The sequence below is a fragment of the Rhopilema esculentum genome, chromosome 10, assembly GCF_057945365.1.
Source record: "Rhopilema esculentum isolate cy_ngs chromosome 10, ASM5794536v1, whole genome shotgun sequence".
Taxonomy (NCBI): domain Eukaryota; kingdom Metazoa; phylum Cnidaria; class Scyphozoa; order Rhizostomeae; family Rhizostomatidae; genus Rhopilema; species Rhopilema esculentum.
In genome coordinates, this window is record NC_142824.1 from 6073120 (window position 1) to 6085397 (window position 12278).

Genomic DNA, 12278 nt, shown 5'->3' on the forward strand with positions numbered 1-12278 from the left:
CACATAAACAGGCTAAAGGGTTTGTTTTGGCTCAATAGACGAAAGCACTCCCTATTCTAATTCTCTTCTCGGTTTCTAACCGTATGAAGTTTGAGAACAAGAGTCTTTGAAGAACACTTTCATGCCGATTTTTTATCGTCTTTTAAGTCGTCTCAAAACATTAAAACCATTAATATTAGTGCCCAGTTCAAAAAGTTATGCATTTGAGTACTTTTATTGAGGCGCTTGCCTGACAAAAACATTAAATTGGACACACGACATCGACAAGAACTTGAAGCTGAAAGCTTGGTTTATACGGTCGAAAAGTTTCGCAATGTTTTGATGCCACAAATACCATTTACCAGCCAGCTTCAGTTCATTATTCTATAGTGCGACAAAAGAGCATGGCAAAAATCGATGGTGCACTGTTTTTCATTTCTTCACGGTCTTGACCTATTTCTGTGAAAAATTTTCGAAAATTCATATACCTTTGGAGAGGAAAAAACACAAACGTTGGTTTATAATTAAAAGAAGAAGAACGTTATGTAAAGAAAATGCATGGAATTGAGAAACAAGGACAAGTATGAAATACTTTGTATCCAAACGATAGAAGTACAAATGGAAAAAGTCAGCTCGCGGTTCACGCCGTCAGTGTGTTCAATTCTTCGTCGTCTTCTTTGAGAGGTCTTCGTTCAGCCAGCAATTCATTGAGGTGAGATTTTTCATACGGCTTGCATGTCAAAAATCGATAAAGGGGATCAGTTATTATTCTATTGTCCTCACAAAGCCGGTTCTCTATAAATTCGACTGCTTCTAGTGACAAGACTAGTTTGTCGGTATTGAGAATCTCCAGAACGTTGACGTCTAAAAGAAGAGAAAAGAAGAGAAGTGAAACAAGACGAAATGCAAGAATTGATTAAGGGATGCGTTTAATTGAGATGTTTCAGGGACTTTGAACTGAGGCAAATAACCTCCGTAAGGTGGACTGGGTACGAAGTAAAAGTTTCGCTCGGCAAGCAAGCAAAGTGGATTGGCTAAGACGGTAAAGCATGCCTGAAACAAAACGAGTTTACAAGCCAAACAGCATTATTTAACACACAGGTGAGCGATCTTGTCTGCCAAACATTTACGCCAGTGACAGCACAAATAAACGATTGCATAAAACCAACCCAATTGCTATAGAATATACGTTCAGCTAAGAGGCACCTTTACCCGAGAAAAGTCAACCTGGTCGAACTTAAAACTCGGTTTCTAGGAAAGTCCTTTGTTTTTGATGCGATTGATTGCATAATATCAACCCAGAGCAAGTTTAACTCACTTTTTCAATCCGAGACAAGTAGCACTCATTGCTAAAACGTGTATACACAAAATTGAAGGAAATATTGCGAAATTAAAGAAATTTTGAGTAACAAAATACTAGTTATTCTTCAATAACATTGACAACTGTTTTCAAGCTTTTCTGAATTAAGACATTGTCAGGGATAAATTTTCCGCTCTGAGATGACGAAAGATTTTCGAATCTTCCAGATCAAATACTTTCTATATGTACCCACCCAAGCAGTTGTTGGTGATCACCGTTCTCATTGATGCAGTGGCGTTTCGAAGTGATTCATTTTCAAAACTGTAAAAGTGACAAAGTTTTCAGTTGTAAGAAAAGGAAGGTTGAGGAGAAAATTGCAAATGTTTTTCCTAAGATATCAAAAGAACAAGGAAAGGTTCAAAGACCATGTCAATTGTTGGCGAGACGATGCAAAATAAACAACAGTGTTAATTGCCAACGTGATGAATGGATTTGAAATTCAGGTAACCCACGCAGCAAATATATATAGAAGAAAAACGGTTCAAGCTAGCAGTCCTTGAAAAAATTGAGGTAAACGTCATATGGGGAAATTTCTGTTAAGGATAGCTCCGTTTGCTAAGACTAGCAAATATCCTTTAAGATCTATTGAAAAATATATAGTGATTGAAGCAGTTACATCATAGAAACATTAATAATGTTTTTATAAAGTCTATCTACATAGTTTCATAATTCAACAACTTCATTCATTCAATCATTCCAAATAATACAAACCATTAAAACGTTTTACAACTAAAATAAAGATATCTTCAAAAGAAAGACATTGCAATGCTTGTAGGGCAGGTTACGGACTGGTATCAAACATTATTATATATCATTGGAATATCAACAGATATAAGTCATTTATGAAGAATATAAAAAGAGTAATTGACGAGAAAATTGTAACAATCTTAACTGTATGTTCAACATCTGTAGCACTTTATCAATACAGAAAAAAACGTACCCATCAACAAGTGTGGCACGCATCCATCCTCTTCTCTCAAGAATCGGGATTAAATCCTAGACAAAATTCAACAAAAATCAATGATGAAATGCAGGGAAAGTTTAAAGACAGCTTTTTGGCGTTTGCAGATCAAATGTAACTAGAGAGCTGATACAGCCACAAATCTTTAAGATATTTACTTCCATTACTAAAGGATTACACCTAAAAAATATTGTTGCGAAGAATTGAAACAAGAACATTTTTAAGAGATAAATGACATTAATAATCATCAACATAATGATATGATGGTATAAAATTGATCACTGGAATAATGAAATGCTTAGGCTGCATCAGAAAATTCCAAGACTCTTTTCGAAGTAACAAATGTGTTTGCAATCTTACAACTTTTATGTTAAATAGGTAAGAGAAATCATCCGAGGATTGCAGAATGTAAATAGTCAGAAAGAAGTGATTTCGGTACCTCTTCATATGGGCTCAGATCATCAAAGTTTTCAACAATGTGAAGATCACCCTGAAATAAAAGAATCATAACACAACTCTGCATACTAGGCTATCACGAGACTCAAGCAGTAAATACGATACTCAGTAGATTTGAACTCGATGGAATAATGAATGAACAAAAATTCAGTTCTTAAAGAAATTTGCGAAACTAGTCGGTATGACTGATGGATGACATCAAGATCTAGAGCAATGCAAACAATTAAGGAAGGTTATGAGAAAGGGTTAAGATTGCTAAGCTTGCCGTATCACAATTGGCCAGTATTTATATATTTATAAGGTTATTAAGTGGTGCTGATGATAAGATTATAAAGAGAATGATGGGAGGGCGATTACCTAATTCTTTACCAAGCTGTCAAATTGATATAAAATACAATAAACATTATTAAAAATTGATGATATGTTCTGCTTACAAATCCAGCTTCACAAAGCCTTTAGAGCATTTAACATCCAATCGGGATTCGTACTTATCAAGCATTTTTGCTGCAGTATTAACAAAGGTAGCTTGGTAAGAGGGTTATTTGAAATTCAAAATCAATGCCAGCACCTCAGCTTAAGTCTCTTAGCAATTAGGCCTAAATACTAAGGCAGGCAGGTAAGCCACTAAAAAACTTTTTTTCTTAAATCTACAAAGTCAATACAAGAATTAAGTATTTAGCAGAGAAAATGACTAGCCAGTGCGAAATACCTGAGCATATCTGCAAGACAAGATAGCTCTGAGGCCCATTCTTTGCACTTTCACGGGGAGGTTATATTTGAAACTTTTAGGAACTGGTCCCAGTGCGACACCACCTAAAATAAAATTCAAATTCAAAGTAACCATGTTTCAACAGCCTTTGGGTAAAGACACTGAATTAAACTTAGTTGCTTTTATGTCTGCACAACATTTATTTCAAGATAATTTTCCCACTTTGGTTTTACATTTTAATAATGCCTTTTTGTTAACGGCTCAAGCTAGATAAGTTCAGACTTTTCTGGGTTGTGTTTATCTCAGTATTATTTTTCATGCAACTGTTTTAAAAAAATAAAAATTGAATCTTGCTGAAGTGGTGAAAAAGTTTTATGGTTATTGAGAGGATCAAGCAAGTCTTCTGAGTTTCTCTACAATTCTGAGGTAAATGGAGAAAAGTATTAAGCAAATTTTGCTACAGAAACATATAAAAACAAAATACGGGAATTAGTTGACGCAGGAGATCCAAGAGGAATTTGCTTAAATCTCAGACAAGTTTTAGTTTTAGCTGACAATAAAAGATAAAATAAATTCACATATCGCTATCCTTTATTATTGCGGCCATCATTTTTTCGCATTCATTTCCTTTTTATGCTTATCTACTACTTATATACGAAACTCTAAATATTCCCCTTCTTGAACTTTAAAAACTTCTTCTTCTCCAAACAAACGTTTGCTGAGAAATATACTGACATTAACACTTTCAAATCATGTTGTAACAGGCCCCATCAGAAGTTATTTTTTGCAAATCATACATATATTCATGAGTTTCCTTTTTTGTACAATTTTAAACTCTCATGAGTGAAGATGACCAGGCAAAAGCAAGCCTTTTCATCTTAACTGCCAAGCTTTGAAATTTTTTTCCAAAAGAATACGGGCCAAAAAAGGAAAAAATTTACTTCATCCAAACTTGAAAGTAACTAAGTTTTATTTTCATTGTGGTTAGTCAAATGAACGATCTGTTGTTTTAGGTAGTTCATGCATTTCTTATAAAGTAACTTCGGTTTTAGAATGCTGTTGGCATTTTTAACTTTAAATTTTAGTTTTAGATAACAAAAACTTTAAATAAATTGACAAAATTTTGAGAAAGTGCTTTCAAACCTTTGTCCATTAGCAAACAATGGCTGATATTATAACACACAGATCTAAACTTCTAATAAACAAGTGAAAATTCTAATTTTCGTAACTCTCTAGAAAATGCCTCATACCTTTTCTCCAATGAGGAGCACGAATACTTCCTTGCCTTGCTCTTCCAGTACCTTTCTGTGGCCAAGGCTTCCGTCCACCACCACTCACTTGAGATCTGTTTTTAACACAAGCACTACCCTTGAATAGAATATTATCAAGATCAAGTAACTTTTCAAAAATTGAAGTTACCTTGCTTAAACTGCATGTTAAGTTAAGTATAAGGGTGCTGCAAAATTTTGAAATGCGATGATTAAGCAAAATTATATCAATTTAAATAGGCAAAAAAAGAAATGATTTAGGTTTCCAAACAGTCAGTTATTGGAACATTGATGTTCACTATCAGTATCAAGTGAAAGTTTATATAAACAATATATATTTTATCCTAAAAATCAAAAGACAGCAACTAAAGTCACTCTGCTTTTTTTCACTATCATCACATCTAGGTAGGGCTGTCTGTGAGGATACATTTTAGAAATAAACATTTACTTCAAAAATCAGATAATTTGTTAAAGAAAATGTAAAAGAAAGGGCCCCTCTACAAAGAAACTCAGAACATTCATTGTCTGTTCCTAGCTATTGTCTGCTATTGTCTGTTCATACCCCCAATTGTCCCTTGGCTTCTTAATAGAAAATTCTTACCTTTCGCATACATGCTCTCTGCCAAACCATTACTCTGTGAATGATGTCTATCCTGTAAAGAAACAATAAGCAAAGTTGAATTCACCACCCTAAAGTGACAATGGTGCATCTTTTATTTAATTATGTTTTTAATCTAGCAGTGACTGCGAATGTAACTTGGCAAGAAAGAATGAAACTACCACAGATATGACATACCTAAAAGAAATATAATGTAAATGTAAAACATACCATTGAACCCAGTAAAGACATTGGATCTGGGATAAAATAGAGTGGGTGGAAAATGTCCCAAATCCCAATAATTAAAGGGTCTGGAATAAACAGAGTTGGTGGAAAATTTTTCAAATAATAATAAATAGGTCTATGATAATAATTAGTATTGTAATAGTATTGCAATAAATAGGTCAAATTAGAATTGTAAACAAGATACTGGCCTTAAAATAGAAAATATATATATATATATATATATATATATATATATATATATAATAAAATAGAATATATACTAGAAATGAGACATGTTCTCCGTTACTCCGAGTTTCGTGCTTACGCACTCATCAGACAGACTATAAGTTATCTATAAGATATATATCTATTGCTCTGTGCTTTTGCACATCGAGCACTGTTCACGTCAGAATAGACAACGCAATCTGGAATATATATATATATATATATAAAAGTGGCAGTTTTAGGTGGGTCAAGGGGGGGGAGCCACAGCCCTGCACTTATAGAAGCCAAAAGGGGGCCTGCATCTACGAAAAAGAAGAAAATTATATAATATAAGAAGCCGCAGATGTTTTCTTCCATGGACACCACATTCCTAGGAACAGACACTGCCATATAACAAAAGTTTAATAAAGATATACAATCTTAATAGTGTTTAAATGCTTTCCTTTCATCTTGGTGAATGTAACTTCAATGTATACACCTTGCAGTTTCTTAATACACAAGGCTCGCAATAATAAACATGGAGACTGGCATAAGAATGTCATCACGGATGGATTTTTGCAAAGAATTAATAAGCAGGGGAGACCTTTGTTTATACTTCAGAAAAGCAGATATATTTCTTCAAAAACAACCATCAAAAAATGCAGCATTCAACATGGAACATACCTTGGATTTGTTGCAAATACAAAATCATTCAAAAGTACCATGCCAACAGGGGTAGCATCTTTGAAATTTGTGACAATGGCATTTTTTCCTTTGTCATTCTCCAAATATCTGTTTTCCATGAACTTCACTACAGATGGACTAAACATTCCTAAAAAAGAAGTTAAACCTGATTAACTAAACAGGTACCTTAACATCATGTGCTTGAATGATGAAAACCAGGGGCGGATTCGGGGTGTCGCACAGGTCGCACAGAAGACCGTCAGATTTTCAGAATTTATTTTTAGTCTTCAGTCATTAAAATAAGGCAATCATGTTTACCATAATCTTTTATTTCCCTCCTTACAGATAATACATTTACCTCTCTTTACACAATAAACACAGGACCGAACCTTGGTAGATCTCACACGCAATGCCACAATTTAATTCAAAGACCATCTTAGACCGTAAACAGTATGATTTTTAGGCATGTCGCCCGTGCCCCACAAATATGCAGGGCTCTTTGTTATGCAAATAGTTTACCAAATCTCACCAATCAAAATTCAAGTTTTCACATATTTGTCCGGCATGAAAAGTCTGTAAACACTATGTTAGATTACTGTGCCGCACAATTGCTGGCAAGGGAAAAAAGTGGACGAGGTTGAAAGTTGTGAAGGAGAAGAGTCCTAATTTTCTTTATTCATGCGGAAAAGGTGCACAGAAAGTGTACACTTCTGAATCTCAAGATATTTTGTCTCAACTGCGTGTTTGGATTTGCTGGAAAATTTGGAAAACCTTTTAAAAGGGAAAAATTTTTGACTGAACAATTTGAACGTTTCAGGGCCCCAGTCCCGTCGCCACCCTCAAAACTACTACAAGGCCTGCAAACCTCGTTGGTGAGGCAACTCCTAAAGATAAGGGCGTCCATTAAGGCATTTCATCAATCAAAGTGTATCAGTCTTGCTTAGCGGGACAAATCGCAGTTAGAAAGTTGACGCTTACAAGACATGAAAATAATATTCTATACCAAAAATCAGGATGGCTTTCTTGAAAAAAGGTGAAATTATTCCTTTTATTTATAGTGGTTGCAATAATCAACATTGTGAGCTTTAAGGTTTTTGCCCTTGAAATTAAACCTAGTTGCTCTGGTTCCGGGGGGGGGGGGGGAGTGTGTATTTAGTGCTGTTATGAGTTAGAAGGGCTAACTTAAAGAGAGACCAAGGAGATGACATGAAGCTATTGGTTTTGTAAAGGCAAAATATTTGAAGGTACTCACCTTCTGGATTATACTTTTCAGTGTTGAAATGTGGCTTTTCTATATTATGATTTACCAGTGGCACTGGTCTTGTCTTAAAATTACGCTGAATAAGCTGTGGAGTAAATAAAAACATTAGAGTATAGCTTGTACAATATAACTAATACATAACTCTAACAAGATTCTTTAAAAGACTAATTGGATGCCTCTGCTAGTCTTATTTAAAACAGACATTAATGTACTACATAATATTCAATTTTTAACGGTTGGTCCTTCCAAAACAAGTCAAGTTGCTTTTCAAAATAATTTACTGCATTTGCCCATAGTAATCAGGTAAATCATTCTGCATTGACACAATGTGATTTACTTTATCCATTTCCTATAATCACTTTTGTTTACTTTGTCCATACTTCTTAGTGGAAGACAAATCCATGATCCAGTTCAGCTATTTGATCCCCATTCTATTTCAGCTATACATGGACAAAGTGTGTCACACACTTTCTGCTTTTCATGGCATTTCAAAGTGTGTCACACATTTTGTACCTGAAGAATTTCCAACCAATTTTCTGCACTACACTTTCATTAAAGTGCTTCCCTGGCCCACCTGGGATTTCATCAAAAAGTGCCACACATTCCAGTCTGGCTAGGCAAATGTAAAAGTTTCCCTTTTCAAAGCAATTCCTAAATTTTGAACCGCCAAAAGTTGGAAATGCTTAAAGTTATTCTCGAACATTTTGGATGATTTAAGCTTCTGAATAACAAAACATAGATCTGTGCTTTTTGGTTCAACCTTTCTACAGCCTTACCTTGGTTGCTCGTCCAAATCTAAACTGTTTCGCTGCAAGACTAGCACATGTCTTTGGAACATTAAGTGCACTTTGAAATGCCATTTTTGCTTTGCACAAAATTGCTCAAAAACGCACTACGAGCTTTGATTTCGAAGAGGAAAACTAAGACAGAATACCATCATTGTGAACATAAAATGTTGTTACATCCATGTGAGGAGGATAAGTTCGAACGAGGCACATTGCTCCTGCATGGAGGCAACCTATCCATTCTTATGCAATACTACTACAAGCTGATAAAATCTGCTTCACTAGCTTGGATGTCGGCTACGGAAAATCAAGGAAAATTGATACTGTGATAACTGTTGTGCTAAAATAATAAAGAATTATGCTTCGCCCATTTTGTACCAGAAGACTGGTAACACTTTTTCGTGCAGCAAGAAATGCATCTATGCCCGCATTTGTGACGGCAGCTAGGCCGAAGATATACACCAGGCCAAGTTCCAATTTGCAGCCAGTAGCGTTTCGATTATATAGCTCTGACGCAAAATGGACCAACGAAGCTTTTGATAACATCATTAAAAAGGATAAAATAGTTGTTTTCATGAAGGGTACACCAGAAGCTCCCATGTGCGGGTTTAGCAAAGCTGTAGTAACGATTTTCCAAATGCACGGTATTGTTGATATCACTGCCTTCAATGTCCTGGAAGATGAGGAACTTAGACAAAAAGTTAAAGACTTTTCAAATTGGCCAACTATTCCACAAGTCTATATTAATGGAGAATTTGTTGGAGGTTGTGATATAATGATCCAGTTACATCAAAATGGAGAGCTGATAACAGAATTAGAAAAAGTTGGATTTAGGTCCATTTTAAGTGAGGCAGCTGATTAACTAGCAAGACATTATGTTAACTTGTTAAGTGCAATGTTTTTTATTAAATTTTATCGTTTTCATGAAATACTGAGATAGTGACCTCATAAACTTAATGTGTCTTATCTACACTAAAATTCTCACTGTAAAATTAATTTTGCTGCAGTATTGAAATTAAAGATTATTTAAAAGGATTTGCAGATAAATATGAAATTAACATAGTAATTTTTCTGTACCAAAGCGATTTATAAAAACAGCACTAATAATCAACATTAGAACTGGAAAATAAAATGACAACAAAAGGCTGAATGACAGAAATGGAAGAGTTGTGAACCCTGCTATAACACTTTCAATTCATCCTTCCAAATTTTGGTGGTAAAGCAGAAGTAGCCTATACTTATACAGGGGATAATAAAGTTTTTTTAAACCTCTTATTCACTAAATTTCACTAAACCTTTGCTTAGTTGATAAAATATTGTCTACAATAAGATAAAAGATGCATCCAATAAGATACTAAATACCAGAACCAAATTTAGAACAATTGAAAACTAGGGCAAGATCACTTACCAGCAAAGTAATATGGAAAAAATATTTTGTTCAAGAGATATTCCTCAAACAATGGGGGAGAAATTTCAAAGGCAAATAACAAAGTAGACACTTTCAGTAAAATAGTTTGTATTGTCTGATGAGTTTGAATGTTTGTTAGGCAAATATACCTTAGAAATCCTACTGCAAACCCCCACAGGGCTGTATTAATAGCAAACAATTATTAATCAAAAAGGTCTCATTCGGTGGTTCAAATAGTTGTTATTCAATTGAAATATCAGTAGTATTTTGTCTTTCTAGGCAAGACTACAATTTGTAATATTTGGCCACATTTCTCTGTTTTGATAAGTAAATTTCCAGCATGTTAATTCAAATGCATTAGGGTCATGTGATTTCTTCCATGAAATTAAATTTGCTTTTTAGTGGACATTAGGGAAATTTATTTTGTGTGAGTTATCTTCATAGCATTTCTGGGGGGAGGGATAATCATTATTTGAGACCCTGTTTTCATTACTCCATTTTCGTATGTCTCTGTTTTCAGATCTTCCCATTTTAATATTTTCTTGGACCATTCCCATTACTTCAGACCACTCCGTTTTGGTCAAAACAACCCCATTTTTATCAGTTCTCATATCTATTGTTCAAGCTCTTTGTGAAACTGAGAATTAATTCTCCAGATTTTTGCTGTTTGCAATAAAACAACACATTTTCAAATGACTCCATTTTGGAATGACTCCACTTTGAACAGTGTTTTCAAATGACTCTGGTTTCGAAAAGGGTCAATAAGGGAGTGCACTTGTATTCTTTTTGTTTAATTATTTTGCTTTTAAGAAACTTCTTCTGAAATTATTGTCTATGCACAAATGCTATTAGAGCTTCAAAAAAATTGCATGGTTTCTGTTTTACGCATCACATGCCATAACTTTTCAAGGCTTGTGATTACCAGCACACCCAAAAATTCCACATTACCAGGATGGGTGGCAAGAAGTAAGAGTGTTGTTACCAAGTGTAGACCACTAAGTGTTTATTCACAGAAACAAGTAAAAAATCAAGTGAGGAGTATGTGCAGCTTCATGGCAGAGGCTAAACAAGGTCTATAAAGGCCAGTCACCAAACCAAAGAAACTTTCTAAGACCCTCATTCTTGGCAGCTGCTGGACTTCACCTTGCATTGTTTGCTTTACAAACCGGTTTAAAACGATTTTGAAGTATCTGGTTTACATTAAGATAACTTTCACAGTCTTACCTCATCTTTTGCCTAAGTCAACATGCTCACCAATAGTAAAAATACTTTCAATTACCATTCATTCCTCAGCTTTTTTAACCTTATATTCAATGTGATAAATATCAGTGAATTTCTAAATATTATAGTATAATGTCTAGTGGTTTTTGCAACAACATAAATCCACCAGCTTTATTGAGCACCTATGGAATATGTCTTGGCTATGACTGTTCATTTGCTGGTTCATCAACATCGTGGCTTGCATCCCTTTGATTTATAAGGTCAACTAGAAGGTGAGTTGGGACTTCTGATCCTCTAACATGAACTGCGTAACAAGCTGCTTCAACTTTTTCAAGACTCTGTTTCAATACTTTTGCTTTGTCCTTCAAATCTTTGAGTCCTCTTCCAGAAATAAAAAGAAATTGACTATGCACTTCTCTCAGGAAGTTACAGATTTCTTTACATTTTTCGTGATTCCCAACTCCAATGCAATTTACACACAATCTCATTAACTCCCCAGTTAAATCTGCTACCCCTAATATATAATCTAGATGGGTTAACAGAATGTTTGCTTTAGGTCCCTCCTCCTTTTCATCTGACAGATACATTTTGCAAAAGTCTTCATATGATAACAATGTGTTGTCTCTAATAAAATTGTAAAATGTAACTGCTTCAACATATTCCTGGATACCTCCAGAATAAGCAGCTGCAAACTTATAAGGGTCATCATCAACAAGTTCCATTGCAATCTTTTCCAGAAAGCCTTTGATTTCAATTACTTTTGAATGTGCATCTTGTAGTAGCTTTGGTAAGTTTTCTTCATCATCTGAAGAACGATGCAGTTGAAAAATGAGCCTTTTGCTTGCAATTGTGGTATCTCGATTCAGCTTAACAATGCGCTCTCGTTTGTCGTACCTACAATCAAGTTCTTTTTGAAAGCTTGAAAAATTTTGAAGGAGGATAGATGAGTTCACGTCATATTTTTGCCTTTGTTCCCGTCCTCTACCCTGTTTAATGTCCTTTCGCCTGTTAGAGTGCCTATCTGATGACGAAAAGCTCATCGCTGTTATTTCAAATACAAAGCTATATAATCCTGTTTTCCGTTTCAAACTTCGTTAACCAGATCGCCATTTTGGAATAATGTTACCGTGTACTGTACAATTGTTGCATAATTTACCCC

At 34.8% G+C, this 12278-nt stretch overlaps 3 protein-coding genes across 3 annotated transcripts; 1 reads left to right on the forward strand and 2 right to left on the reverse strand.

Annotated features, from left to right (window-relative positions):
- Positions 1-492: 492 nt before the first annotated feature.
- LOC135690164 (uncharacterized) lies at positions 493-8694 on the reverse strand. Its single transcript, XM_065207637.2, has 10 exons — positions 8482-8694; positions 7697-7790; positions 6445-6592; positions 5335-5386; positions 4716-4833; positions 3466-3569; positions 2740-2790; positions 2280-2335; positions 1533-1600; positions 493-843 (listed from the first exon to the last, which is right to left on the reverse strand). The coding sequence occupies exons 1-10, from the start codon at positions 8563-8565 to the stop codon at positions 620-622; spliced, it is 999 nt and encodes a 332-aa protein (XP_065063709.2). The 5' UTR covers positions 8566-8694; the 3' UTR covers positions 493-619.
- Positions 8695-8848: 154 nt separating this feature from the next.
- LOC148959254 (glutaredoxin-related protein 5, mitochondrial-like) lies at positions 8849-9433 on the forward strand. Its single transcript, XM_089110938.1, has one exon. The coding sequence runs from the start codon at positions 8849-8851 to the stop codon at positions 9350-9352; it is 504 nt and encodes a 167-aa protein (XP_088967064.1). The 3' UTR covers positions 9353-9433.
- LOC135690175 (translin-associated protein X) lies at positions 8900-12274 on the reverse strand. Its single transcript, XM_065207645.2, has one exon. The coding sequence runs from the start codon at positions 12157-12159 to the stop codon at positions 11320-11322; it is 840 nt and encodes a 279-aa protein (XP_065063717.2). The 5' UTR covers positions 12160-12274; the 3' UTR covers positions 8900-11319.
- Between the last annotated feature and the right edge of the window lie 4 nt (positions 12275-12278).

What these genes read in the sequence shown, in the direction of transcription:
- LOC135690164 (XM_065207637.2), bottom strand. Translation starts at nt 8,565, where the DNA reads ATGGCATTTCAAAGTGCACTTAATGTTCCAAAGACATGTGCTAGTCTT. An exon ending in TGAAAAGTATAATCCAGAAG is followed by an intron (nt 6,593 to 7,696) that starts GTGAGTACCTTC and finishes CTTCTTTTTTAG; the next exon opens with GAATGTTTAGTCCATCTGTA. An exon ending in AGAGAGCATGTATGCGAAAG is followed by an intron (nt 4,834 to 5,334) that starts GTAAGAATTTTC and finishes ATTCTATTCAAG; the next exon opens with GGTAGTGCTTGTGTTAAAAA.
- LOC148959254 (XM_089110938.1), top strand. Translation starts at nt 8,849, where the DNA reads ATGCTTCGCCCATTTTGTACCAGAAGACTGGTAACACTTTTTCGTGCA.
- LOC135690175 (XM_065207645.2), bottom strand. Translation starts at nt 12,159, where the DNA reads ATGAGCTTTTCGTCATCAGATAGGCACTCTAACAGGCGAAAGGACATT.